This window comes from Lepidochelys kempii, chromosome 14 (assembly GCF_965140285.1).
Source record: "Lepidochelys kempii isolate rLepKem1 chromosome 14, rLepKem1.hap1, whole genome shotgun sequence".
Lineage (NCBI taxonomy): Eukaryota > Metazoa > Chordata > Testudines > Cheloniidae > Lepidochelys > Lepidochelys kempii.
The window spans coordinates 46,740,923-46,768,488 of record NC_136393.1 but is presented as its reverse complement, the minus strand read 5'-3'; the positions used below and the strand labels follow the sequence as shown (position 1 = coordinate 46,768,488).

The 27,566-nt window shown below is 54.6% G+C and overlaps 2 protein-coding genes across 7 annotated transcripts in view; both read left to right on the top strand.

The window, feature by feature from the left end:
- The window catches only part of VARS2 (valyl-tRNA synthetase 2, mitochondrial), a 30,377-nt gene extending 23,308 nt beyond the window's left edge, over positions 1-7,069 (top strand). For 5 of the 6 annotated variants that reach the window (XM_073311114.2, XM_073311111.2, XM_078848571.1 and 2 more), the window contains 6 exons: positions 2-154; positions 664-873; positions 1,710-1,821; positions 2,605-2,786; positions 3,506-3,655; positions 4,504-7,069. In XM_073311114.2, the coding sequence (XP_073167215.2) occupies positions 2-154; positions 664-873; positions 1,710-1,821; positions 2,605-2,786; positions 3,506-3,655; positions 4,504-4,608 (912 nt within the window). In that variant the 3' untranslated portion in view covers positions 4,609-7,069. Of the gene's footprint in view, position 1; positions 155-663; positions 878-1,709; positions 1,822-2,604; positions 2,787-3,505; positions 3,656-4,503 lie in introns of those variants that run through there. The other variant, XM_073311115.2, reaches the window with a different exon arrangement.
- A 13,195-nt stretch (positions 7,070-20,264) lies between these two features.
- Positions 20,265-26,429, top strand: LOC140897535 (uncharacterized). The gene is made up of 3 exons (XM_073310249.2): positions 20,265-24,822; positions 25,093-25,184; positions 25,570-26,429. Exons 1-3 carry the CDS (start codon positions 20,265-20,267, stop codon positions 25,642-25,644), a joined length of 4,725 nt encoding a protein of 1,574 aa, XP_073166350.2. The 3' UTR covers positions 25,645-26,429.
- The last annotated feature ends 1,137 nt before the right edge of the window (positions 26,430-27,566 follow it).

Sequence of the window (27,566 nt, the reverse complement as noted above, 5' to 3'; positions counted from 1 at the left end):
GGTCTGCCCCAGCTCCCCCATGGACCGATGGATCCTTAGCCGTCTCTACCACACTGCAGTGGACTGCGGCCAGAGGTTCGGGGAGTACGAGCTGCATTTGGTCACATCCACCATCCACCACTTCTGGCTGCACAACTTCTGTGATGTCTACTTGGTGAGTGAGTGTCTGTTCTCCTCTGGTCTGGATGGGAATCCTGCCTGCCCGGCTCTGCGTAGGGAGTTTTGTTCAATCTCGCCCTAGCCCCTGTTTCTGCCTGTTTATAAAAATTTATGCTCAAAAAGAAGCAGATCAGGATTGAGGGGCCTGGGAGGCCTGTGGGTCAGGATTGAGGGGTACAGGTAGACCGGGGGAGGGGGGGGATACCAAATGAGATGTCCCAGTGTCTTGGTCCCATCTATGAGATCCTTTGTTTATCCTTCCAACCTACCTATCTCACCCATCATCCAGTCTTCCACCCAACTTTCTAACATACCCACCCCAACGTAGCCATCCGACCGTCCGTCCAACCCAATGTAGCCATCTGACCATCCGTCCAACACAGGCCAACCCATCATGTCCAACCACCTGTCCCACCTATCTAACCCATCCATCCAACACAACCTATCCACCCCACCGCCTAAGTTATCACCACCCCGATATACGGCCTCTCCCTCCCTTGGCAGGAGTCGGTGAAGCCCGTGTTGCGGAGCAAGGATCAATCCCGGATCCTGCAGACCCACCAGACGCTCCTCAGCTGTGCCGACCTGGGCCTGCGCCTCCTCTCGCCCTTCATGCCCTACCTGGCGGAGGAGCTGTGGCAACGGCTCCCCAAGCCGGATGCGGACTCTGCTCCCAGCATCTGCGTGGCCAGATACCCCAGTGCTGAGCAGCTGGTGGGTGAGCTCTGGGCGCCGAACGGGAAGGGGTGGCTCAGTGGAGAGGGGGTTGGGACCTGGGGGTTCTGAGTTCAGTTCCCAGCCCTGCCACTGCCTGCCTGTGTCCTCATGGGCAAGTCACTGAATCTTTCTGGGCCTCTGTGAAACAGGAATAGTAATAATAATAACCCTCCCCTTGTCTAGTAGACAGTGAGCTCTGTGGGGCAGGGACTGTCTCTCCCTGCGTGTCTGGCCAGCGCCCGGCCCAACGGGGCCCTGATCTCAGCTGGGGCAGGGACTGTCTCTCCCTGTGTGTCTGGGCAGCGCCGGCCCAACGGGGCCCTGATCTCAGCTGGGACTTTTCTATGTTACTGTAACACAATAATTAACAACAGCATCACAAGTGAGGGGTCACTGCTTCGTTACTGTAGCTTTGATTATAAACCCATGGTCTTTGCTAGCAGTAGGTATAAAGAGGCTGGGGTGTTTGGGCGTGGGGGCGAAACACTGGTTTGTTTTTGTGGGGTTGCTTATAACACTTGATATTTACTATCAGTAGATCCACAGAGCTATGAGCTGGCACTGGTTGGTTATTGTAAAGTTGCCAGGCACGTGTAGATCCGCAGAAGTAGGAGCCAATGCTGGTTTGTTATTGTAGGGTTGACCATAATCTCCTGGACTTTAAGAGCTGGAGAGAGCGCTTTGGGGGTGAGAGGTGCTGGTTTGTTACTGTAGGGTTGCTCATGAACAGTCAGCCCTGGACTCCAGTAGGACTTGTGGGAAGCAGCCTTAGGCAGTGCTGCTTCCTGGTGGGGCATGTCGGAAACCACTGAATTTCCTTCTCTTCGCTGCAGGCCCATTGGTGTCACCCCGCGGATGAGGACGACTTCCTGCTGGCGCAGGAAGTGGTGCGGGTGGCGCGCGCCCTGAGGGTGACCTACCGGCTGACGAGAGCCCGGCCACCCGGTGAGCAGGGGGGATCCCTGCCCATAGGGGCAGGAGGGAGTTCATTCCCCATGGCCTCTGTGCTGAGCTTGCCAATGACAGGCACTGGTTAGTGCCACCTGGGCTGGGTGTTTAGGAACCTGGCTAAATTGCCTTGTCCCTACAGGACACGGGGGTGGGGGTGTGTTGGGGTGCAGCCCATAGGGGACTTCAATTCCCAGCATGCACTGGGAGAGCAGCCTCATCCCATTGGCTGCCACCCTGGCTCTAGCACAGGGGTTCTCATTACATGGGGGGGTTGCGAGCTGTCCTCCTCCACCCTAAAGTCCGCTTTGCATCCAGCATTGATAATGGTGTTGAATATATAAAAAAGTGTTTTTAATTTATGAGGGGGGTCGCACTCAGAGGTTTGCTGTGTGAAAGGGGTCACCAGTACAAACGTTTGAGGACTACTGCCCTAGCACCATCATGTCCACCTGATGTGATGGGTGTGGCCTGTGGGGGGACTACAATTCCCAGAATGCACTGGGAGGAGAGCCTTAGCTCCATTGGTTCTAGCCTTATCTTGTGAGGTTGCCCCATATGGGTAAGATGGTGGCTGTGCCCCACTGGGGGAGACTGCAATTCCCCAGCATGCACTGGGAGAGCAACCTTTCTACATTGGCCGCCAACCTGGCTCTAGCCCTGTTTGGTCCCTCCAACGCGGTGGGTATGGCCAATCAGGACTACAATTCCCAGCATGCCCTGAGAGGGCTGCCCTGCCCCATTGGCTGATGGGCTCTCTCTCTCTCTCTGTCCCTGCAGTCTACCTGGTGTGCTCAGAGCCAGCTGCCCACAGGGTGTACGAGGAATATAGGGAGCCCCTGCAAACCCTGTCCCTGGCTGGCTCTCTGGAGCTTCGCCCCTCCTCCAAGGGGGCGGAGCCTCCTGTAGGCTGCGTGCGGGGGAGAGTGAACGACCACACTGAGATCTATATGGACCTGCAGGTAAGAGCCAGACACAAACTTCAGGCATCAGGGCAGGTGGGATGGAGGGCAGGGGGTCAGGACTGGATAGTGTTGCTCAGTGAGATGCATTGTGGGAGAGGTTATGGCTTCCTCTGGCCATTGCAACAGGTGGGATACTGGGCTAGATGGGCCCGTGGCTCTAATCTGGGGTGGCAGGGAAGGATCCCAGGCTAGATGGGTCCCTGGGACCTTGCGTTTGGTGATGGGTCAGAGGAGGCCGGGGAGCAGTGTTCAGAGATCAGGGGCCCGTTGGGGAGAAGGCACAGAGCTGGTCAGGAATGTCCTGATGGTGAGACAACTCAGGCTCCAGTTCCCATTGCCTAGGGGGTTAACTAGGCTCTTGGCTTGAGGTTGCACCACATCCCTCAAGGAAATTATTTCCCTAGTGGGACTGTGGCTAATTGCCGTAATGGGTATACTCTGAGATTGAACCTGGGACCTGAAAAATCCATCCTCAAGCCCTTCTGCTAAAGGACTCCTCCCCGCACACCACTAAACTGTGGTGTTGGCAGCAGGATGCTATACCCACTGTCACCTCTAGAGGATGACATGGTCACACATTAACCAGGGTGTCCGTCCTATTCCTGGAAGGGTCTGTTATACCCAGTGTCACCACTAGAGGGTGACATGATCACACACGTTTAACGCTTGTATTACTCTACACCTGGCCGTTTCTTATCCTTTCCTGACAATCCCAGGGCCTGGTTGACCCCAAGGCAGAGCTCCCCAGGCTAGCGTCCCGTAAGAAGAAGCTGGAGCACCAGATCTTGGAGCTCACAGCACGGACCCAGGCATCTGGCTACCAGGAGAAGGTCTCGCCGAGAGCCCGGGCAGAGTGTCAGCAGAAGGTGATGGATGGCAGTGGCTGGTGGGGTTTATGTCTGGTTGAAATGCTTTTAAAATATTTATTCAATGGGGAAAAAAAGCCTTTTTCCTACATTCACATTTTCGATTATTATTTTGTGACTATTGGGGGGGCGAGGGAGTTAAATTTTTTAAAGCAAAACATTTTTCCTGAAAATTTTGCTTATCTTTAATCAAAACTTTCTCTTTGCTTTCCCCAAGTTTCAAAAGTAACAATTTTTTTTTTGATACCCATTTGTTTTAAATATTTCCAGTGGATTTTTTTTTAACCCCACCCTGTGATTTCAACGGACTCAGATTAATAAAAGAAACCATTTGAGAGATTTCTTAGGAAATGAGAAACAAACACATTCGATTTTAAACCAGGCAAAAAGGGCAAGAAAAACCATTTTTGAATTTTCAAAATTTCTTAGGCAACCGTTTTTCTTCTGTATGTATGAGAGAGAGAGAGAGAGAGAGGCTTGATCCAGCTGTTGGGGTGTGTGTTGCGAGCGCATATATTCCTCTGTGTGTGTATACGTGTGTACATATTTTACCGTGTGTATGCGTAAGTGTATTTTCCATTCCGGCACTAGAGGGGAGTGTGTGATGCCTATTTTAGCCACTGGGGGGTGACCTTGAGAGAGAATTTGGAAGGGTGTCCATGCGCCCATGTACAAATAACAGGTGAATTTGGAGGTAGGGTGGATATGGGTGTATGTGTGTGAATAGATCCCCATGAAGAGTGAATTTGGAGGTGGGGGGGTGTCAGGGTTTGGGGGGGCGGGTGTCAGCGATGGAGGACGTGACTACGTTGGTCAGATCTGGATTCCCCTCTCCCTCCCCCCGGTAGATTTCCTCTCTCCGGACTGAGCTGGTGCAGCTGAATCAGGCCCTGGAGAGCTTCGGCCGCATGGCAGCAGGGTTGGGAACACCTCCATCAGCGGCTGTTGAATGAGTCACCTCTGGGCAAACTGGATCCATCACTGCTGGATGTGGAAGGGACCCAGGCGATCGGGCAGCCAGAGGCCGGGCTCTAATGCTGAGGATCAACGTGGCTGAGATGCGAAGAGTCTTGAAGGCCTGTAGGGGGCCAGCTGCAGGGGGTCACTCGTGCTGCAGAGCAGGACTGTGGGTGCGAAGTACCAGAGCACAGGTGCAGACTACTCTCCCCTGGCCACCAGGGGTCACACTCGTGCCACGGATGGTGCAAACAAGCCAATTTCTAAGGGGCAGAGGAAACTGCCCTGTCTGGGTGCATGGAACATCCCTTGTCCCCCTCTAACCTCAGGGCAGGGCTCACTTACCTCTAGGTAAGTGCCGTGACCCTCAGGCTCTGCTGCTCTCCCCCCTCCCCCCCCAGGGCAATTCAGACTGAATGACCTCTGGGCTTGGATTTCCCACAGGATCCACCCCAGAATCAGCTTCTGTTTGTCAAACCAGGCGCATCCCGGTGGGCAGATGTCACGGATCTATAGCACATTCATCTCTAATGGCTCTGGCTTTTATGGAAATGAGGCGGGGCCCCTCGGGCTTCTGGGAAAATAAGCCAGCGGATCGGTGGGGAAGTTGGGTCACCCATTAAAACTGATGGGGAACTAATCTGCTCTCTGAGGTCTGAGCTGCTTTTATAGCGTAGCCTGAAGACACAAGCCTGTGTGTGTGTTGTGGTTGTCACCTGGGCTTTTGATTGTGTATGTATTATATTGATGAGATCACCCCATTTCAAAAAAGATATATTGGAACTGGAAAAGGTACAGAGAAGGGGCAACAAAAATGATTAGGGGTATGGAACAGCTTCCATCAGAGGAGAGATTAATAAGACTTGGACTTTTTAGCTTGGGAAAGAAATGACTAAGGGGGGGGATATGACTGAGGTTAATAAAATCGTGACTCATGTAGAGAAAGTAAATAAGGAAGTGTTATTTACTCCTTCTCATAGCACAAGAACAAGGGGTCACCTAATGACATTAATAGGCAGCAGGTTTAAAACAAACAAAAGGAAGTATTTCTTCACACAACGCACAGTCAACCTGTGGAACTCCTTGCCAGAGGATGTTGTGAAGGCCAAGACTTTAACATGGTTCAAAAAAGAACTAGATAAGTTCATGGAGAACAGGTCCATCGATGGCTATTAGCCAGGATGGGCAGGGATGGTGGCCCTAGCCTCTGTTCGCCAGAGACTGAGAGTGGCCGACAGGGGATGGATCACTTGATGATTCCCTATTCTGTTCATTCCCTCCGGGGCATCTGGCATTGGCCCTGTTGGAAGACAGGATCCTGGGCTAGATGGACCTTTGGTTTGACCCACTGTGGCTGTTCTTATGCCGAGACCTGCAGGCTACAGTGCGGGGGGGGGGACGCGCTACCTCTTCAGACAGCAGCACGATATAATTATCGTTGTGTATGAAAGGGGGTGTGTCTCCTTATGGGTTGCCACCTAGCTGCTGCCCCTGTGTACAGCATACTAGACCCACCACTAGGAGAGGATCCCCATTAGGTCAAACAGAGATGTGGGAGTTCTGGCTTGGAAGCATCAGGATTCTAATCCTGGCTCCCCAGTCCAAGGTTGTTACAGATGGGGAAAGTGAGGCACAGAGTGGCTAAAGGACATGCCCATGGTCACACAGGGAGTCGGTGGAAGAGTGGGGATTGAACCTGGGTCTCTGGAGTCTCAGCCTAGCAGGGCAACTGCACTGGGTAAATAGGTGTGAGCTGGAGAAGTAATATAAGTGTCAGTGGGCTAATAGGACAAGGATGGGTTTGGAGTTAAGGCACTTGAGTGGGATTCAGAAGATCTGGGTTCAATTCCCACCTTTGGCAGTGTGTGTGTCTGAGTCACTGCATTGCTCTGTGCCTGAATTTCCCCTGCCTCTTTGTGGCAGGGACTGTCTCGCGCTATTTGTCTCTGGGCAGCGCCCGGCACACCGGTGCCCTGATTTCAGCTGGGACCTCTGGGTGCTACCATAATACACACAAGAATATTGGATGAAACTGATTCAACACAGTATATCCTCCTAGCAATGGCTCTTTCCAGACCAGATCCAAGGCCCCTTGGCAGGGAGTGTTGTGGGGGCTGACTTGGCTCTGGGAATATACTCGGGGTTGCTCATCTGGAGGTCGGCTCTTGGCACTTAGAAAGGCAATGAGTTAATTAGAAGGGCAACAGCCAGATTCACAGAGGATTCAGGACTCCTGGGCTCCACTCAGAGGGGAGTGGGGGCTACTGGGTTAGGGCAGGGGACTTGAGGGTTATGAGATCAGGCCACTGGCTTATGACGTGGTGGGAAGCAGAGTTGCTAATGATCGTGTTTGAAACTGTGATCAGTAGACTGGAGAGATTGACCTGGATATCTATTCTGGAGCAGCTCCCTGAGTCGGCAGTAATCTGGAATAAAAATCATTTTATACTGGAATAATTACAGTGCTCAAACTCCTACTAATGCAACCATTACAATACCCACAAACACACTGATGCTCTAACCCAGTGGTTCTCAACCTGTTTATCATTGTGGGCTGCATGTGTTACCTGGACCACAGGTTGAGAACCATAGCGTGCTCCCCTCAACCTGCCCCACAGACCCCTATGCCCAGCGCCTCCCACCCAGAGACCCCTCCACAGCGTGGGGCCAGAAGCAGAGCCCTGGGCAGGGGACCGGGCAGCAGGAAACCTGGAACCCGCCATGCGGGGCCGAGCAGCAGCCCTGACCCTGGACCTAGGGAAGCCCTGTGGCAGCCCCGGACCCCCGACCTTGCTGGGCCGGCTGGCAGCCTTTAACACAGAGCTGGGCTGCAGCTGTGTGCTCACTGGGTCTCGGGTTGAGAACCACTGCTCTAACCACTCCCCTCCCAGAGCCAGGGGTGGAACCCAGGAGTCCTGGACACCCCCTCACCCCGCACTGCTGCTCTTGGTTTATCTTTATTAATCTAAACAGGCTGATTTGCAGACGTAACTCCACCTGCAAGATTCCAGGAAGTGGCTGGGCCTGAAGGAGCTCAGCCCTCTTGCAAGTTTCTGTTTCTCTTGTGCGCCATGGCAGTTGTTCACCCCGTGGAAGCTCTGGAAGATCATAGAATATCAGGGTTGGAAGGGACCCCAGAAGGTCATCTAGTCCAACCCCCTGATCTAGTCCAACCCCAGATGACCTGGCCTGTCCCATCTGCTTGGATTCCTTCCAAGACCCCGTACTCCTGACCTGTGGGCACAATTTCTGCCAGGCCTGCATCACCCAGGTCTGGAAAGGACTGGAAGAAAACGTCTCCTGTCCCAAGTGCGGGAAGAGATTCCAGGAGAGGCATTGGCACCCAAACCCCCAGTTGGGGAAGGTGGTGGAGAAAGCCAGGAAGCTGAGGTGGGGGGCAGAGGGCAGCATGTGCCAGAGGCACAAGGAGAGGCTCAAGCTGTACTGCGAGGAGGATCAGGCCCTGATCCGCGTGGTGTGTGACAGATCGAGGGAGCACAGGGCTCACAGGGTGGCTCCCCTCGAGGAGGCCGCCCAGGAGTACAAGGTAACGGGCTCGAACACAGGGCACTTGGAGCAGTGGGGCTGGGAGGGGAGAGGCCTCCATGAATGGCAGGGAGGGGAGTGCGGGGGTAGAACCCAGGAGTCCTGACTCCCAGTCCCCACTGCTCTAACCCACTAGACCCCACTCCCCTCCCAGAGGAGTCCTGAATCCTCTCTCCGTGAGCCAAACCCTGATTTCCTACTCCCAGCTTACCCCTCCACCACAAGCCATCCTTTCGCCGTTGTTGATAGGGCCAATTTCAAAGGCACCTGCAGATTCTGAAAGATGAGAGCTTCAGCCAGGAGGCCTTCACCATCAGCGAAGGGAGAAGGCTGGATACGCTGCTGGTAAGTTCTCTTTCCCCATCTCCTGGGCTTCCCTTGGGGTTCCCCTGCACTTTGCTGATGCAACACCATCTCATGTCCCCCTCTAGTGGCTGGTCCTCATAGAAGGCAATAACCTACTACTGCTTATCGGTACTACAGCCAGAGCTACAGAGTCAGTCTCTCTCTTTCTGGCCCAATAACTATTTATTTATGCCAGAAGTTCTCAACTGTGTTCTGTGGACCACCAGCGGTCCGCAAGCTCCATTCAGGTGGTCCATGGATAGTTTTCCTCTAAGGTGCACACCTGGAAAGCCGCACACGAGAGAATGAAGGGCCACCCACCTAATTAGTGGAGCCGCAATGTCACTTTGGCTTGTTCAAAGCAGCGTTTGGGAATCCCCCATTCTGTGGGGAATTTCAGAACACTAGTTTTTGTTTTGATTTGGAAATAATTTTCTTTTTTAATTTTGGAATTTCTCGTGCAACAGGAATTCCAGTTCTGGCCACTTCCTAGGGTGTGGACTGATTCTGAATGGCATCAGGACTGTTCTACTGGATAGGGACGGGCTCTGAAGGGGAAGGGGGATGTTGTGCTGTCAACCGATTGGCTATGAAGGGGAAGGAGCCCTTGTGCTGTCCGTGGACTAGCTCTGAAGGAGGAGGGGGCTGTTATGCTGTATATGGACTGGGTCTGAAGGGAAGGGGACTGTTGTTCTGTATATAGACTGGCTCTGAAAGCAAAGGGGGCTGTTGTGTTGTGTATGGACTTACTTCAATTCTCCCCTGCCCCTGCAGAGATCCTGACCCTGGATGCCGCCTCTGGTCACCCTGGCCTGGTGGTGTCCCCAGACCGGCACAGCGTGTGGCATGGGAACAGCTGGGGCTGCCCGCCCAGCAACCACCGCAGATTCTTCCCGGCCCCCTGCATCCTGGGCTCTGAGGGCTTCTCCTCCGGCCAGCACCGCGTGGAGGTGGGGGGTGAGGATGGCTGGGCGGTGGGGGTGGCGAGGGAGTCCGTGAGCAGGAGGGACCCCACGGAGCTGCAGCCCCAGCACGGGGTGTGGGCTGTGGAGCTGGGACGGTACGTGCTCTGTCCCCTGTTCCGATGGTCACCAGCCCCGAGCCAAAGGCCCCACAGGATCCAGGTTTGTCTGGACTATGAAGGGGGGCGGGTGGCATTCTACGACGCTGAGAACCTGACCCCACTGTTCACTTTCATGGCCTCCTTCACCGAGATGCTCTTCCCCTTCTTCTGGCTCTGGGCCCCCAGCACCCGCATCACTCTGTGCCCCTGAGGGAGACAGAAAACCCACCCTGCCAGGACCACGGCCTGAGTGCTAGGTAACAGGGATGCATCCCATACACCTGGCCCCACCAGTCAGGTTGCTAGGCGAGGGGGATACAGACTGTAAACCCAGTCTGGTTGTTGGGCAATGGGCTAGGGACACTTCAGAGCATGGTTTTGTATTCCTGCCCATTCTGGCTAATAGGCATTGATGGACCTCCATAAAATTCTTATTGGAACCCTGTTATAGTCTTGGCCTTCACAACATCCTGTGGCAAAGAGTTCCACAGGTTAACTGGGCGTTGTGTGACGAAATACTTCCTTTTGTTTGTTTTGACCCTGCTGCTGCCTGTTAATTTCATTGGATGACCCCTCATTCTTGTGTAATGTACTTCTGCATGCTTATCACTCCTAAATCCTAATCAGACTTATATTTCTGTGACCTTACAACTTAAATCTACTTAGCATACATATAATTAATGTAACAGTGTATAAATCATAACATCACACCCCACAACAATAAATGGATAATAAAAGGAACTAATGGGTTACAAATCCCCCATACTTGACCCCACCCGGTAACAGGGACACAGCCCATAACCCCAGCCCTCTCTGTGACCCGTCTGTGGCAGAAGGCCAGAGGGGGGTACGAGTTCCCGGGCCGCCATGGGTCTGCTCTCTCTATCCTAGCTTGCCAAAAGGTGCCATGTAAGGTATCTACAGGAAGCCAGCGTCACACTGCTCCTCATAAGCACCGAGAGACACCTGGATGGCTCACACAGCAGGAGCTGTGGATGCAACCTGGACATCCCCCATGAGCAGCAGGTATTGCAGGCCATGGGCTGCTGAGCCTCCCCAAAGAGCCAAGCGTGGCCCTTCCCACGCTCCACCCCGAGCCCCCCTCCTGCTTCCTGCTCTTCCCCTGTGGCCCCAGCCAGGGCTGTTTCTCTTCCCCAAAGCAGCCAGGGGCTGGGGCTGGGGCTAGGGCGGGCCGGCCAGTAGCCCGGGACTCGGAGCGGCTGGGGCCAGTCCTCGGGCTGCCCGGCGCTGGGGCGACCCAGCCTTCCAGGGCTGGGGGTGGTCAAGCAGCCCAGCTGGGGCAGGGAGGCTGGTGGCTGGGGCTGTCCGGCAGGCTGGGGCTCTGGGCGGCTGGGGCAGGGGCTCCTCTGGCCGCAGTGGGGGGCTCCCAGGGCTCCGGCTGGGTCTCGGGCAGAAGGGGCGGGGCCGGGGGCTAGCCTCCCCAAACAGGAGGGTCATGCGCCACCCATGACATCCCCTTCTCTAGGGCTGGGAAGTGGGGCAGGCGGCCACCAGAAGCTGACAAACGCTGCCCACCTGAGAAAAATTGGTTTGGCTGTTGGTCGGTCTGCGTGTAACCCGCACATGGCTCCAAGCGAGAGGGACCAGCCGGGAAGAAAGACAGCCGCAAGGGGGACAGAGACACACACGGCGTCCTCCCCCCACAAGGGAGGGTCCCAGCTGGCTGGGCTGTTAAACGCTGGGAGAACTTGAGGGGAAGACGACCCCCAAGAGACCCCTCCTGGCTAACACAATTGAAGTCTAGGCGTCAGGGGGCAGGGGCTGTTTTTTTTTATATGAGCTCCTTTCCGCCCGCTGTTTCCCCTTCCGAACCTCCCCTTGCTTCTACTGTGACCAAACTCAACCCTTATATAGACCTAACCCCTGGTGTAGACAGCGCCGTGTCGAGGGGAGGGCTTCTCTCAGGGAGAGGTGCCTCTCAGCGAGGAGGCGGGAGAAGCCCTCCCAGCGGCGTAGGTAGATCTTCGCTAAGCACTGCAGCGGGACTGCTGCAGAAATCTGTGTCAACAAACCCCTAGAGATATCCTAGTTCTTCCATCTCGATGCCTGTCGCTGTAGTAATTGATCGCCTCGTTATTATTACTGTTTATGTTACCATAGCACCTATATGACCTATCGGAGATCAAGGCCCCGTTGGGCCGGGCGCTGCCCAGACACACAGGGAGAGACAGCCCCTGGCCCAGCTGAGATCAGGGCCCCGTTGGGCCGGGCGCTGCCCAGACACACAGGGAGAGACAGCCCCTGGCCCAGCTGAGATCAGGGCCCCGTTGGGCCGGACGCTGCCCAGACACACAGGGAGAGACAGCCCCTGGCCCAGCTGAGATCAGGGCCCCGTTGGGCCAGGCGCTGCCCAGACACACAGGGAGAGACAGGCCCTTCTCCAAACTACTCAAGTGTAAATAGACAAATGATGGATTATCACCACCATTTTTAGGTGGGGAAACTGAGTCGCGGAGAGATCCAGTGACTTGCCCATGGTCACAGAGGGAGTCGGTGGCAAAGCTGGGATTGGAGTTCAGGGATCCTGAGTCCCAGCACTGTGAGAGAACTCTCCGCACCCAGCTGTGGGAAGAGACCCCAGGAGTCCTGACTCCTAGCCCCTCCTCACCCTGCTGTAAGCTGGAGACCCCACTCCCCTTCCAGAGCCTAGAGCAGAACCCGGGAATTCTGTCTCCCAGCTTTCATTTCCCAAAGACACTTGCATTCAGCGGGAAGCCCCACCTCAGCTCTTTGCAGTATAGAGCTTATGGCAAACAGCTGCGTGCATTTCCCATTCCGTCCTGCAGGTGGCAGCACTAAGCAAAGTGCTTCGACTGGCCTGGGGCTGGGACGTCAATGGAAATTCTGCCGGTACCAGTATTAGGAGGTGGTAATGCCCTCTAGGGCGTATGGCAGGGAATTTAACCCCTCATGGATGGACAGGGTCTGGGCCCCTTTGCTGCGTGGCGGCAGGGAGCTGGGAATGGTTATTCCATACTGCAAAGTCCATTAATAACAAAGACAGCTTGATCTGGGCTCAGTGAGCCCCGGGAAAGGGGAAGAGCCCGTGGCAAGGAAATCGCGGCTTTCCTGTATTACAGCTTGTTGCCAAAAAAGGCCCTGACCCAGACTGGGGTGGACTGGGTACAGCTTTACAGGACTCATTTGCCCAGTGCTCAGATGCCCCAGCCCAGAGGTGGCTGCAACTGGATGCCAGCCACACAGAGATTGCTCGCCCAGCGCTGAGATGCAGCAGCCTCTGGGGTGGGGCAACTGGGTAACAGCTGCACAGAGACTGCTGTCCTGGCAATGAAATGCAGCCACCTCAGGGGGTGACTTAGCTGGGTAAGAGCCGCACAGCGAGGCTGCTGAGGGATCGCTCAGGCAGGGCTGAAATGCAGCCACCTCTGGGGTAACAGCACAGTCAGCCAGCCCTGATATGTGACCACCTCTGGAATGGGGCAGGTGGACAACAGCCGTACAGCAATGCTGCATGGGGATCACTTACCCAGCACTGAGATGCAGCCACCTCTGGGGTGTGGCAGCTGGATAACAGCCACACAGCAGCATGGCATGTAGTCTTGGTAACGAAGTGCAGCTGCTTCTGGAGTAGGACACGACGGCACTATGTTAAGGCACTTGGGACCATGTCTGCACACATGCAGTACGTTCACCAGCAGGATTCGAACCTCTGACCTTTAGCACAATCCCCTATTGCTTGAGTGACAAGAATATAATAAGGGCTGGATTTCCAAAGCTATTTAGGCACCTAAAGATGCAGATGTCCCCTAGAGCAGTGGTTTTCAAAGTGTGGGTCTTGAGCCAGTACTGGATTGTGGAATGTAAGGCACTGGGTCGCGGTGGCTCTGGTCAGCACTGCAGAACGGGCCATTAAAAGTCCCATTGGTGGTGCTGTCTGGCTAAGGCAGGCTAGTCCCTAGCTGTTCTGACACCACTCTGCGCCCCGGAAGCAGCCAGCAGCAGGTCCGTCTCCTAGGCGGAGGGACCACAGGTCTCCACGCGCTGCCCTCACCCTGAGCACCGGCGCTGCACTCCCATTGGCTGGGAAGCCTGCCTTAGCACTCCCGCTGTGCCACTGACCCGGAGCCGCCCAAGGTAAGCCTGTGCCCTAACCCCAATCCCCTGTCCCAGCCCTGAGCCCCCGCCAAATCCAGAGCCCCTTTCTGCACCCCAAACCCCTCATCCCTGGCCCCACGCCAGAGTCTTCACCCCCAGCCCAGAGCCCTGGCCCCCTCCTGCAACACAACAACCTGCCCCAGCCCAGAGCCCCCTCCCACACACTGAAAACCTCATTCCAAGCCCTACCCCACAGCCCTCACTCCCACACCCCAAACCTCTGCCCCAGCCCTGAGCCCCTCCCACACCCCAAACCCCTCATCCCCAGCTCCGTGGGTCACGGGCATCAACAATTTTCTTCGCTGCCCTAGAGGACTTTCAAAAGCAATCTTGTAGTTGCGGGGACCACCACCAGGGGGAGACGCTCTCACATGTGGGTTACAGCCACCCAGCATTTACTCCTGTATCCATCAGAGCCAGTATTTGGCCAGGACACCCGAGCTAAAAGCGGGGGGGGGGGCAGGAACAATTTGTACAGTGCGGGGTGCTGAGCACCACTGAACCAAACTGCAAACCCTGGAAGTGATGGAAACCACTTCAAGCCAGGGGTGCAGCCTCACCCCTAATTCCAGCACCTATGGTAGGGGCATGGGCAAAGGGGGGGCCTCCAATCAGTGGGGGCATAGAACTGTGCACCCCCCGACCTATGGTTAAAAGCAGCAGCCAAGCAATGACCATCCCCGTGCATGTAGCCGATCTGTGTCTGCTAGCCGCAAATATCCCCCAATGGCCGGTGATGGGATGCTAGCTGGGGAAGGCTCTGAGTTACTACAGAGAATTCTTTCCCGGGCGTCTGGCTGGTGGGTCTCGCCCACGTGCTCAGGGACTAACTGTTCACCCCATTTGGGCTCAGGAAGGAATTTTCCCCACGTCAGATTGGCAGAGACCATGGTTGTTGGGGTTTTTTTCCTGTCTCCCTCTACAGCATGGAGCACGGGTCACTTGCAAGTTTAAACCAGTGTCAGCGGTGGGTTCTCTGTACTTTGAGGTCTTTAAATCATGATTCAAGGACCAGTAACTCAGCCAGAGGTTAGGGGTCTATCACAGGAGTAGCTGGGCGCGATTCTGTGGCCTGGGATGGGCCGGAGGTTCGACTGGATGATCACGATGGTCTCGTCTGGCCTTAAAGTCTGTGAGTCCTGCCACCACAGAATAGAATATCACCGAATATCAGGGGTGGGAGGGACCTTAGGAGGGGCTCACAGCAACTGGGGAGCTGCTCTGAAATGAACATGACTCCCCAGGCCCGACACACTGTAAACCCCTGGGTCTCCCATCCAAGCTTCAAACAGGCCTGGTAGTGCTTAGCTGAGAGGAGGAAGCAATTGCCGCGGAGGGAAGGGGAGGCCGCCTTTGTTAATAAGAGCCTTGGTGATGATGGTAATTGGCAATTAAGGGATTAGTCAGGGCAGCTGCAGCGTGGGTTTATTTCATTTTTACTGCTACAGGAAGATTAATGCCAATGGCAACCACAAATATCCTGGATAACAGCGTGATGATGGACTTTGTTGGGTAGGGAATGGGATATGGGGCTTTCCCTTCCAGGGGGCACCGGGTCTGCTCCTGCCCCAGATGGGTATTGGCTGGCTCAGGAGGGTAGGGAATGGGATACAGGGTCTTCAGCCTTGCGAGGGTGCGAACTCTGATCTAGCCCCATATCACAGGGCCCAGAGAGCTTAGCGGGGGTGGGGAATGAGAGATGGGGCTTTTCTCCTCTAGAGGGCGCCAGCTCCAATTTGGAAACTAGCTGCTGCAGGAAGGTTGGGTGACCTGTGTGACATGAGCTGCAAGTTCTCAGCACCGACAGGACGAGAGCAGCATTGCGGTGCAGCTGGTAAACTTGCAGCTCACGCCAGAAGTGGCTGGATTAGCCATACTTTTGCTGCGCAGCGATGAATTAAGTGCTGTGCCCCACCCCAGAAGTGGCTGCATCTCAGGGTCCAGTGAGGGATTCCTCTGCAGTGTTGCTGTCCGGCTGTTACCCAGCTGCCCTGCCCCCAGAGGTGGCTGCATTTCAATGACTGTCAGATGAGCCTGAGCAGCATCGCTGTGCAGCTGCTAAATTGCTGTCCCACACCAGAGGTGGCCGCATCTCAGCGCTGGCTGAGCGATCTCTGTGGAGTGCAGCTGTTCAAAAGCAGCTGCGTCCTACCCCAGAGGTGGCTGCCTCTTGGCAGTGGGCGAGTGATCGCTGTGTAGTGCGGCTGTTAAGCAGCACCACACCCCAGAGACAGCTGCATTTCTGCAATGAGATGACAGAAAAAGCATCGATTCAAACCTGAAACTATAAAGAGCCACCAGACAAGCACCAGCTTATTCTGCCTTCATGTCTCAGGCAGGTTTCCACCCCATCAGGGAGGGAAACGGCATTTTAATTTGTTTGCTTCGTTCGGGACATTTTGCTCGCCTTCCAGCATCACCTGGTTGGTTTATGTGTAACTACCCCAGTGTATCAATTTTTAGCAGGGACACACCTGTGTGGCGTGGCCAAATTTCCCTCCATCCTATAAAATCTTTAGTCAAGTCGTTCTCTCTCCAGGAGTCAGCAGCAGGCAAAAAGTACAGCAAGCCGCACAGTCCAATTCTCCTGGTGGTCCTGCACCTTCGAGAGACACTGAGTCCCCTGTGCTAAGTGTCTGGAAGGACTGGCCCTGACCCAGAGCCCAGGGAACTCAATAGAAAGCTGCCCATTGGTGTGCAGAGGCCAGGGATCCAGCCGGGTCTGGGGCAGCCGCTCTTGCTTTCCCCACCTGTGAAGGGGGAGAAGGGTGTCAAATTGCTCCCCTGCAGGGCTGTCGGGGGGATGCCATTCGTCAGGGTTTGTGTAGACAGGCGGATTCTGCTCTTGCTCTGTCTGGGGCAACACCATTGAATCTGCCATGAATCACAGCTCCAGCCATCCAGCCAGAGCGCCCTCTGTCTATCTATCCACGCCACAGCTCCCTTTATCCATAGCTCCCTCCATCCATCTACCCATAGCTCCTCCCTCTATCCATCCATCCCTCTATCAGTCCATCCATCCCTAGTTCCCTCCATCCATCGACCATTGCTCTTCCATCCATTCATCCCTCTAGCCATAGCTCCCTCCATCCATCTACCATAGCTCAGTCCCTCCATCCAGCCATCCACAGCTCCCGAGCACCCCCCCAGCTATAACCAGTAGACCCCACTCCCATTTCAGAACAGGGATAGAGCCCCCACCCCTACAACCTACTCCCTCTCCTTGCCAGGTACCGACAGCCCCCAGGGCTGGCTGTCACTTCAGCTGGCCCCATCCCCAATATCATTCGCTCCAAAAAGGAGAGGGTTATTTCTTCCGTCCTTGACAGGGACATTGGGACAAAAAGCAGGATCCTGGAGATAATTGGTTTAACGTCCCCCTGACGAGCAAGTTTGATTTAAATAGTAACGAGGCAGGCACAATCGACTAGCTCCTAGTGACACAGCCCAGAGACTGCCCTACTTCCCCAGCTCCGCTGGACTGAACGCCAGAGGGAAACGGAAAGTATCTATTGCCAGATCTTAATGTTATCTGTCACTGTCCCTCCATCTATGTATCCCCCCTCTATGTTTCCCCCTTCTGTTCCTATCCATTTGTCTGTCCAAGTCCTCTAGGCCCTGCTAGACTCCTGTCTGTCTGTCTAATCACCCTGGATCCAAATATACTGTTGTCTGTCTGATCTCCCCTGGATCTGAATATACTTTGTCTGGTTGTCTGTCCCCCTAGATCCTAATATACTCTGGTCTGTCTGTCTGTCTGTCTAACCCCACCTCCCCCTGGATCCTAATATACTTGTGTCTGTCTGTCCATTCCCCCTGGATCCTGATTTAATCAAGCTAGTTAGCTAGCTTTCCATCTTTTCATTCCACTTAGATTCTATCTATCTATCTATCTATCTATCTATCTATCTATCTATCTATCTATCTATCTATCTATCTATCTATCTATCTATCTATCCCCATACACCCCCTTTCTTTCTATCTATCTATCTATCTATCTATCTATCTATCTATCTATCTATCTATCTATCCCCCACGCCCCATCTATCTATCCCCATACACCCCATCTATCTATCTATCTATCTAACTAGCTAGCTAGGTAGCTATCCCCCCACACCCCATCTATCTATCCCCATACACTATCTATCTATCTATCTATCTATCTATCTATCTATCTATCTATCTATCTATCTATCCCCTATACCCCATCTATCTATCCCCATACACCCCCTTTCTATCTATCTATCTATCTATCTATCTATCTATCTATCTATCTATCTATCTATCAACCCCCCAAGCCCCATCTATCTATCCCCATATACCCCCTTTCTATCTATCTATCTATCTATCTATCTATCTATCTATCTATCTATCTATCCATCCCCATACACCCCATCCATCTATCTATCTAACTAGCTAGCTAGGTAGCTACCCCCCCACACCCCATCTATCTATCCCCATACACCATCCATCTATCTATCTAACTAGCTAGCTAGGTAGCTACCCCCCCACACGCCATCTATCTATCCCCATACACCATCTATCTATCTATCTATCTATCTATCTATCTATCTATCTATCTATCTATCTATCTATCTACCCCCTGTACCCCATCTATCTATCCCCATACACCCCCTTTCTATCTATCTATCTATCTACCCCCCACGCCCCATCTATCTATCCCCATATACCCCCTTTCTATCTATCTATCTATCTATCTATCTATCTATCTATCTATCTATCCCCACGCCCCATCTATCTATCCCCATACACCATCCATCCATCTATCTATCTATCTATCTATCTATCTATCTATCTATCTATCTATCTATCTATCCCCATCCACCCCATCTCTCTATCTCTCTATCTATCTATGTATCACTGTAGTGTCTGGGCACTTCCTTATTATTTAAAATTAAAAATCGGAGTATATAATCCAACTCTTTCTCTCTGTGTCTGTGTATGTGCATCTGCTCTTAAGACACACTGTTATGGGGCGAAACTTTCCCCTTTTCTGGGATTCACCATTATTGCTAATTTAAATAACATAAATCTCCTCCCATGTACTGGAATTGTCTGTTCCTTGCTTTTATTTATTTTTCCTTGTTATATTCCTGCTGGGAGGTAATGAATTGATAAATAATAGAATGCCCCTGGTCTGATACCAGGCTGAATCAGCGAGAAAGAGCTACACAGCTCTATGCAGAGTTCTGTATGACACAGGCATTTTGCCCTTCATACGTTCCTACAACTCTTCATTATTGGTGGTTTGAAATGAGTAGGACCAGTCGAAATATTTCATTTAAAAAGATCTTTTTGTGATCTAAAGAGTGCTCCTTTTGTAAACAAAATTTTTCGCACAAAATCTTCGACACTTTGTTTTTCACTAGGACAAAATTCTTCTTTTTTTTTAAAAACCAAAAACGTTTTCTCGAAAAATTTGAAAGAAAACAGCATCAGTCATCAGCTATCCGTAAGAGCCCTTTTAAAACCGGTGATCAGCTGAAAAAATGGCCTATTCTGAAACCATTTAATAATGTACTCAAAGGAAAAACTGGTCCATGTTGAAACTTTTTCAGGGACAAATTCAAGACATCAAAATGGCAATGAAAGTCATTTTTTATTTTTATTTGTTTCCTAACCCTAGAAGTTAGGCGCATGTTAATTCAATTCCTGGTCACAAATTTTCCAGCTGAACTGTTTTTTAAATAGAAAATTGAGTTTTAACTTTTGTTACATTTTTTATAGATACATGTGTAAACAAACGCAAACAAACTTTACCTAAACTTCTCCTAATGTGTTAACTGTTTGCTGCCTAACTTTCACTGTATTTGAAATGGTTGATTCAATACAATATGAATGGTTTGAGACTTTTCTTGGGTGTTTCTGTTACAGTTCTTTCCGTGGTGGTTAAGCTCAAGATGTCTATGCTCCGATTTGTAACTGCTGGTTGCTTTGTGGATTTCCATTTTTGTAGCTCGAGTCTTTTAGCAATTATTAGTGCTCCGCTGAGGCAAAGTTTTGAAAACGGAGTTTTCGATTAAATGAATAGATTTTTTGGCCAAAAGTGTCTTTTTTTCTGCAGAGTTCAGATTTTTCACCAAAAATACCAAACTTCTGAAAACTGAAAGATTTTGGCCCCAAAACTGTAATATTTTGGTATTTGAATTTGTGCTGAAAAGTGGGTATGTTTCCTAAGACAGGTTTCAGAGTAACAGCCGTGTTAGTCTGTATTCGCAAAAAGAAAAGGAGGACTTTTGGCACCTTAGAGACTAACCAATTTATTTGAGTATGAGCTTTCGTGAGCACAGCTGTAGCTCACGAAAGCTCATACTCAAATAAATTGGTGAGTCTCTAAGGTGCCACAAGTCCTCCTTTTCTTTTTATGTTTCCTAACCAGCTCTCGAGCTGAGGCCAACCCCAACGCTGGCAGGACTAACCAGTGCCCAAGGCTGGGATATGGTACAAGAATGTTTCCCACCATGACCTGACTTCTTCTGCATTTTGTTATTGTTCCACTGCAGTCCCATCGCTGCTGAGCAAGGTCTGACTCACAGGACCATGGACGCAGCTGGTAGATTGGGGAGGTACGTCCATGCTGGGAGAGACAGCCTTCCTCATGGTGTGAACGGGGCAGTGAGCTTTGGGGATGGCGCTACGGCTGATGGGACCACCGACCTCGGGGACCCCACTGCTAAGCCCAGGGAGACCACCTCCCATGGGGACCCTACAGCTCCTGGGGATGGTACAATCATACCTGGAGATGCAGACGCTGCCATGCTCCAACCTGAAGACAATGATGCTTCCAGTGCCACTGAAGACAATGTCACCATCACCGTCACCCCCGGAGATGATGACAGCGCCAGCACCGACGGACGCATCAGCTCCATCCCTGGAGACGATGACTCTGCCTCTGGAGACGGACACATCAGCCCTGTCCTCGGAGATGGAGATGCCACTGTCGCCCCCGGAGACGATGACAGCTCCAGCACCGACGGAAGCATCAGTCCCATCCCTGGAGACGATGGTGCCACTCCCAACAACAGAGTCACAGCCGTCGACCCCAGAGACACAACCATTGCCCCTGGAGATGCCACCGTTACCCCTGGAGATGCCGCTGTCATCCCCGGAGACACAGCCATCGCCCCCGGAGACACAGCCATCGCCCCCGGAGACATAGCCATCGCCTCTGGAGATGTCACCATTGCTCCTGAAGATTCCACCATCGCCCCCGGAGATGCCACTGTTGCCCCCGGAGATGCCACTGTTGCCCCTGGAGGTGATAATGTCACTGTCCCCGGAGACACCAGCCCCGGCCCCAGAGACGCTGCCCCTGGAGATGTCACCGCCGCTCTGAGGGACACCATCACTGGAGACCTCACCGGTGCTGCAGCTCCTGGAGACACCATCACCTCTCCCTCTGAGGCCACCCCTATGCCTGGAGGGACGGTTATCTCTAGTGAGACCACTGTCCCCAGTGAGACCAGCATCCTTATCCAGACAGCAACCCCTTGTATGGCTGACCTCTTTTGGAGCAGCAATACCCCGGCCAAGCCAACTGCTCCCAGCCAGCCCAGTCCTCTGGGGCAGCCTGGCACCCCTAGGGACAGCAGCATCCCCAGGAAGACCACCACCTCCACTGTGGCCATCAGCCCTGAGGCCAGCGCGACCCATGGTCGGACCACTCCCTTTGGGGGCACAGAGACCCCAGGCCGGGGCACTGCCTCAGCAGCTGAGGGCACTCAAGGGAGCCTCAGTGTTTCCAGAGAGACCACCACAGCCCCTGGAGATGCCACCGGCACCGGAGACATCATGGCTGTCACCTGTATCTCAAGAGACACCGTTGCTTCCGCCACCCTTGGAGACAACATCACCGTTCCTGGAGGAGACGCCGACACCATCGCTGCCTGCCCTGGAGATGCCGCTAATGCCCCCAGAGATGCCACCAATGCCCCTGGAGACATTTCCGATGCTCCAGGAAACACCACTGCCCCTGGAGACACTTGCACCTACACCCGTACCCCTGGAGATGCGGACGTCCCTGCCTCTGCCCCTGGAGATGCCAACACCTCCGTTGCCACCCCCGAGGACACCACCGCCTCTGGCGATGCCAACACCTCCATTGCCACCCCCGAGGACACCACCGCCTCTGGAGACGCCAACACCTCCGTTGCCACCCCTGAGGACACCACCGCCTCTGGAGACGCCAACACCTCCATTGACACCGCCGAGGACACCACCGCCTCTGGAGACACCGATACTGCTGCCCCTGGAGACGCGGACGTCACTGCCTCTGCCCCTGGCGACGCCAACACCTCCATTGCCACCCCCGAGGACACCACTGCCTCTGGAGATGCCAACACCTCCGTTGCCACCCCCGAGGACACCACCGCCTCTGGAGACGCCAACACATCCATTGCCACCCCTGAGGATACCACCGCCTCTGGAGATGCCAACACCTCCATTGACACCGCCGAGGACACCACCGCCTCTGGAGACACCGATACTGCTGCCCCTGGAGACGCCAACACCTCAATTGCCACCCCCAAGGACACCACCGCCTCTGGAGACACCAACACCTCCATTGACACCGCCAAGGACACCACTGCCCCTCGAGACACCAACACCCCTGAAGACAGCATAGTCTCTGGAGACATCACGATCAACACCACGAACCCTGGAGATGCTATCGTCCCTAGAGACCCCATCACTGCCCCCAGCACTGCCCCTGGAGATGCTACAGTCTCTGGAGATACCACCACTGCCACCCCTGGAGATGCCGAAGTCCCTGAAGACTTCAAAGTCCCTGGAGAAACCACAACCACCACCCGTGGAGGCACCACACACCCTGGAGATACCACTGCCACTACTGCTTCCCCTGGAGACACCACCGCCCCTGGAGACACCATACACCCTGGAGACACCACCACCACCGCCACCCCTGGAGACGCGGCAGTCCCTAGAGACACCATCACCGCCACTGCTGAAGATGCAGCAGTCTCTGGAGACTCCATCATCACCACCAACACTGCCCCTGGAGACACCGTCACCATCACCGCTGCCCTTGGAGATGCGGCAGTCCCTGGAGACACCACCACCCTGGGAGACACTGCAGTCCCTGGAGACACCACCACCACCGTCACCCCTGGAGACGCGGCAGTCCCTAGAGACACCACCACCGCCACTGCTGAAGATGCGGCAGTCTCTGGAGACTCCATCATCACCACCAACACTGCCCCTGGAGACACCATCACCATCACCATCACCGCTGCCCTTGGAGATGCGGCAGTCCCTGGAGACACCACCACCCTGGGAGACACTGCAGTCCCTGGAGACACCACCACCACCGTCACCCCTGGAGATGCGGCAGTCCCCGGAGACACCACCGCCACCCCTGGAGATGCAACTGCCCCTGGAGACGCCATCACCATCACTGCCACTGCTGAAGATGCGGCAGTCTCTGGAGACCCCATCATCACCACCAACACTGCCCCTGGAGACACCATCACCATCACCATCACCGCTGCCCTTGGAGATGCGGCAGTCCCTGGAGACACCACCACCACTCTTGCCCCTGGAGATGCAGCAATCCCTGGAGACACCACAACCCCGGGAGACACTGCAGTCCCTGGAGGCACCACCACCACCGTCACCCCTGGAGATGCGGCAGTCCCTAGAGACACCACCACCACCACCGCCACTTCTGAAGATGCGGCAGTCTCTGGAGACCCCATCATCACCACCAACACTGCCCCTGGAGACACCCTCACCTCTGCCCCTGGAGACGCTGCAGTCCCTGGAGACACCACCACTGCTGCCCCTGGAGACATCATCACCATCACCGTCACTGCTGCCCCTGGAGATGCGGCAATCCCTGGAGACACCACCACCGTCACCCCTGGAGATGTGGCAGTCCCTGGAGACACCACCACCCCGGGAGACGCTGCAGTCCTTGGAGACACCATCACCACCACCCCTGGAGATGCAACTGCCCCTGGAGACGCCATCACCATCACTGCCACTGCTGAAGATGCGGCAGTCTCTGGAGACCCCATCATCACCACCAACACTGCCCCTGGAGACACCGTCACCATCACCACTGCCCTTGGAGATGCGGCATTCCCTGGAGACACCACCACCCCGGGAGACACTGCAGTCCCTGGAGACACCACCACTGTCACCCCTGGAGATGCGGCAGTCCCTGGAGACACCACCACCATCACCCCTGGAGATGCGGCAGTCCCTGGAGACACCACCACCACCCCTGGAGATGCAACTGCCCCTGGAGACACCATCACCGTCACTGCGACTGCTGAAGATGCGGCAGTCTCTGGAGACCCCATCATCACCACCAACACTGCCCCTGGAGACACCGTCACCGCTGCCCCTGGAGACATCATCACCATCACCGTCACTGCTGCCCCGGGAGACACTGCAGTCCCTGGAGACACCACCACCACCGTCACCCCTGGAGATGCGGCAGTCCCTGGAGACACCACAACCCCGGGAGACACTGCAGTCCCTGGAGACACCACCACCACCGCCACCCCTGGAGACGCCATCACCATCACCGCCACTGCTGAAGATGCGGCAGTCTCTGGAGACCCCATCATCACCACCAACACTGCCCCTGGAGACACCGTCACCGCTGCCCCTGGAGACGCTGCAGTCCCTGGAGACACCACCACTGCTGCCCCTGGAGATGCCACCTCCGTAACCACCACCGCTGGAGATGCAGCGGTCCCTGGAGACACCACCCCCACCACGGCCACCCCTCGAGACAGCACAGACTCTGGAGATGCTACCACCTCCGCTGAGTCCGGAGACTCTGCGGTTCCTAGAGTCATCACCACCCCCACTGACCCTGGAAACATCACCACCACGACCATATCTGGAGACACTGATGCCCCTGGATATGACAATGACTCTGCTGACACGCCTGAAGACACCGCCATCACCACTGCCCCTGTAGATACCACAGTTCCTGGAGTCGCCCATGGAGACACCCCCACGGTCCTCGGAGACACCACCACCAACGGCCCGGGAGGGGCCACCGCCCCTGGAGATGACCGTGTTGGCCCAGGAGACACCAGCGCCCCTGCAGAGTCCACCACCCCCGGTAAGTAGCCGCAAAGCCCACAAGCCGGCTGCCCTAGGGGGAGAGAGGGAGGGAAATCAATTGCCTCCCTGTCCCAGTGCCATGATAGCTACTGTCTCCTGGGAGATACCCTGTTGCTATGGTGGCGGGCATCACTGTAGGGATTTAGCTGGGCGGGGAAGCCACGCATGAGCCCAAGGGCAGCCCAGCCCCTGGCCAGGGCGCTGATACCTCGGCTTCCACCCATCTGGGGAAGGAACCTCTCACCCATTCTGCTGTCTCCTTCTGCAGCGCCCCGGACCCCCTGGCCATACCGGTCCATGGAGCTCATCAGCTTGCTCTGTCTCTTCGTCACCGTGGGCCTGCTCACCGGGATTGTCGCGGTAAGGGCCACGCGGGGCCACTTGATGCCTTGGAAGCCAACCTGGCCCTCAGTGTCTGGATCTGGGGAATGCCCTGTCTGAGCCCCTTTCCCTACCCCAGCTCCCATGCTTACTGCTGACTCAGGACTCCTGGGTTGTATCCCCAGCTCTGAGAGGGGAGTGGGGTCTAGTGGTTAGAGCAGGGGCGCTGGGTGTCAAGACTCCTGGGTTCTCTCTCCAGCTCTGGACTGGGAGGGGAGTGAGGTCTAGTGGTTAGAGAGTGTGTGTGTGGGGGGGAGGGGCTGGGAGTCAGGACTCCTGGGTTCTATCCGCAGCTCTGGGAGGGAGGTGGAGTCTAGTCTTGATTACCCAGGCTGTACCACTGACATCCTTGTGTCTCTTCCAGGTTGTCTGCTATGTGAAGGTCATTACCATCAGCTCTGCCACCTTAACGGAGTCAGTGGCAAGTTCATTCCCTTGAGGTCCTTCTCTGTGGTGGGTACCCCCAGATCCCCAGTGTGCCACCTCGGGAGGGAGGCAGACTCGGGGTGAGATGCCCATATAGGCTGCAATAGAGTATGAGGAAGACACTCATCTAGACGCTTCCCTCTTTAATAGTGGAGGTAATCAGTTTCCAGAGGGCACTGTCCTTGGGAAGACCGCAGCATTGCGGTGTGTCAGGAACTGGACGAAGGAGATTGGAAAGTATATGGGACCGGTCTATCTAATCTCAAATGCCACCTCTGGTCCATACAGAATCGGAGCAATGGTCCATTTAATCTGGGGTCCCATCATCTGCCCTTGCCAGTTTAGATTAACAGCCCAGCTAATGCCACCTCTGGCGCATATATGGGAGCGGACCGATGGGTTCATCCTTCATTGGATTGGAACAACGGGCCCCCTCTAGCCCAGTACTGCGTCCTGCATCTGCCAGAGCAGACTATCAGTGCAGCGAGTCCTATACCTGATGTGCAGCATTGCTTTGTGGCTGTTAATTGGCTTCCACGAACCCACCCCAGAGGTGGCTGCAGTTAAGCACCGGGCGAGCAAGCCCCATGCCGCCTCACTGTGTGGGTGTTACCCAGCTGTCCCACCCCAGAAGCAGCCACAAGGGCTTCATGACAGTTTGTCAAACTTTTGAGCTGAACCCCGTCGTTGTAAATAATCAATAAGAAGACGTTCTTTCCTTACCAGTTCCCCTAGGGAACTATGGTTCTGTTAGCTGGCTGCTTCTTGCATAATACAAATCATCACAGCACCCAAAAACCCTCGTCTCTCTGTTCTCCTAATGCTTATAAGAAAGAGGTTTCCTCTGGGCTGCCAAGGTTTAAGGCTAAAGGTGTTAGACGTCAGGGTATGAGTTTTATGCCCACTTCTGCCCACTAGAAGAAGGGAGCCTCTGAGATCCCCTGAAGCGAGCTCTGCGGTATTAGGTTGGAATGAGACCGGCTGGAAGCCCAGAAGCAGCTCCAGGGTTTTCAGTGCATTTGCATAGACACTGGGAACAAGGCTGGCCAGAATGAGGGCTAGTGGTTAGAGCAGGAGGGGCTGGGAGCCAGGACTCCTGGGTTCTATCCCCAGCTCTGGGAGGGGAGTGGGGGCTAGTGGTTAGAGCCGCTAGGGCCTAGGAGCCAGGATACCTGGGTTCCATTCCCTGGTTTATTTCCGAGTTTAAAAATCACACAAGGTGCGAAAAGAAAATGAACTCAAGCGGCTGTGAATGGCCAGTCTTGGAACGATTCCCAGAGTCCTGATTAAAGCATCGCTCCTTTGTGACTCCCTCCAGAAGCCGGACTCTCTGTTTAGGAATGCAACCGAACCATCCAGATTTCTGCTTCCGCACTGGCTGAGATCACAGAGGGGTTATAAAAAGTGTGCCGTTCCCTTTGCAAGTTCCTCCGGTTAGTACCTGGCCTGTAATTAAACCAGTGACTGTGCCTGGCAGGAGCCACCATCATTAAGTGTCAAGGGACAAAGTGTCTTTTCCTGCCTTGACTCTGTGTGATGTGTAGCGGGGGAGGGGTTAGCACTGACTGCCGGGGGAGAGCGACCCCTACTGATCCTGCTCCACGCAGCACAGAGCCCCCTAGCACTGTACGGGGGCGTCGGGCTCCGCGCTGATTGCCAGGGAAGAGCACCCCATAATGAGCCGGCTCCGTGCAGGTCAGCGCCCCCTAGTGCCACAATGGAGCACTGGGGTCAGCGCTGACTGTGAGGGCAAAGTGCCTTCTCTGGACCCCCCACCCTTTCAGCACAGCTCCCCCTAGCACCGAACTGGGACACTGCAATAAGCACCAACTGTGAGGGCAGAGCGCCCCCTGCTGAGCCCCCACCCTGCTTCTGGCAGCACAGCGCCCCCTAGTGCTGCACCGGGGCGTTGGGGTCAACGCTGACTTCCAAGGG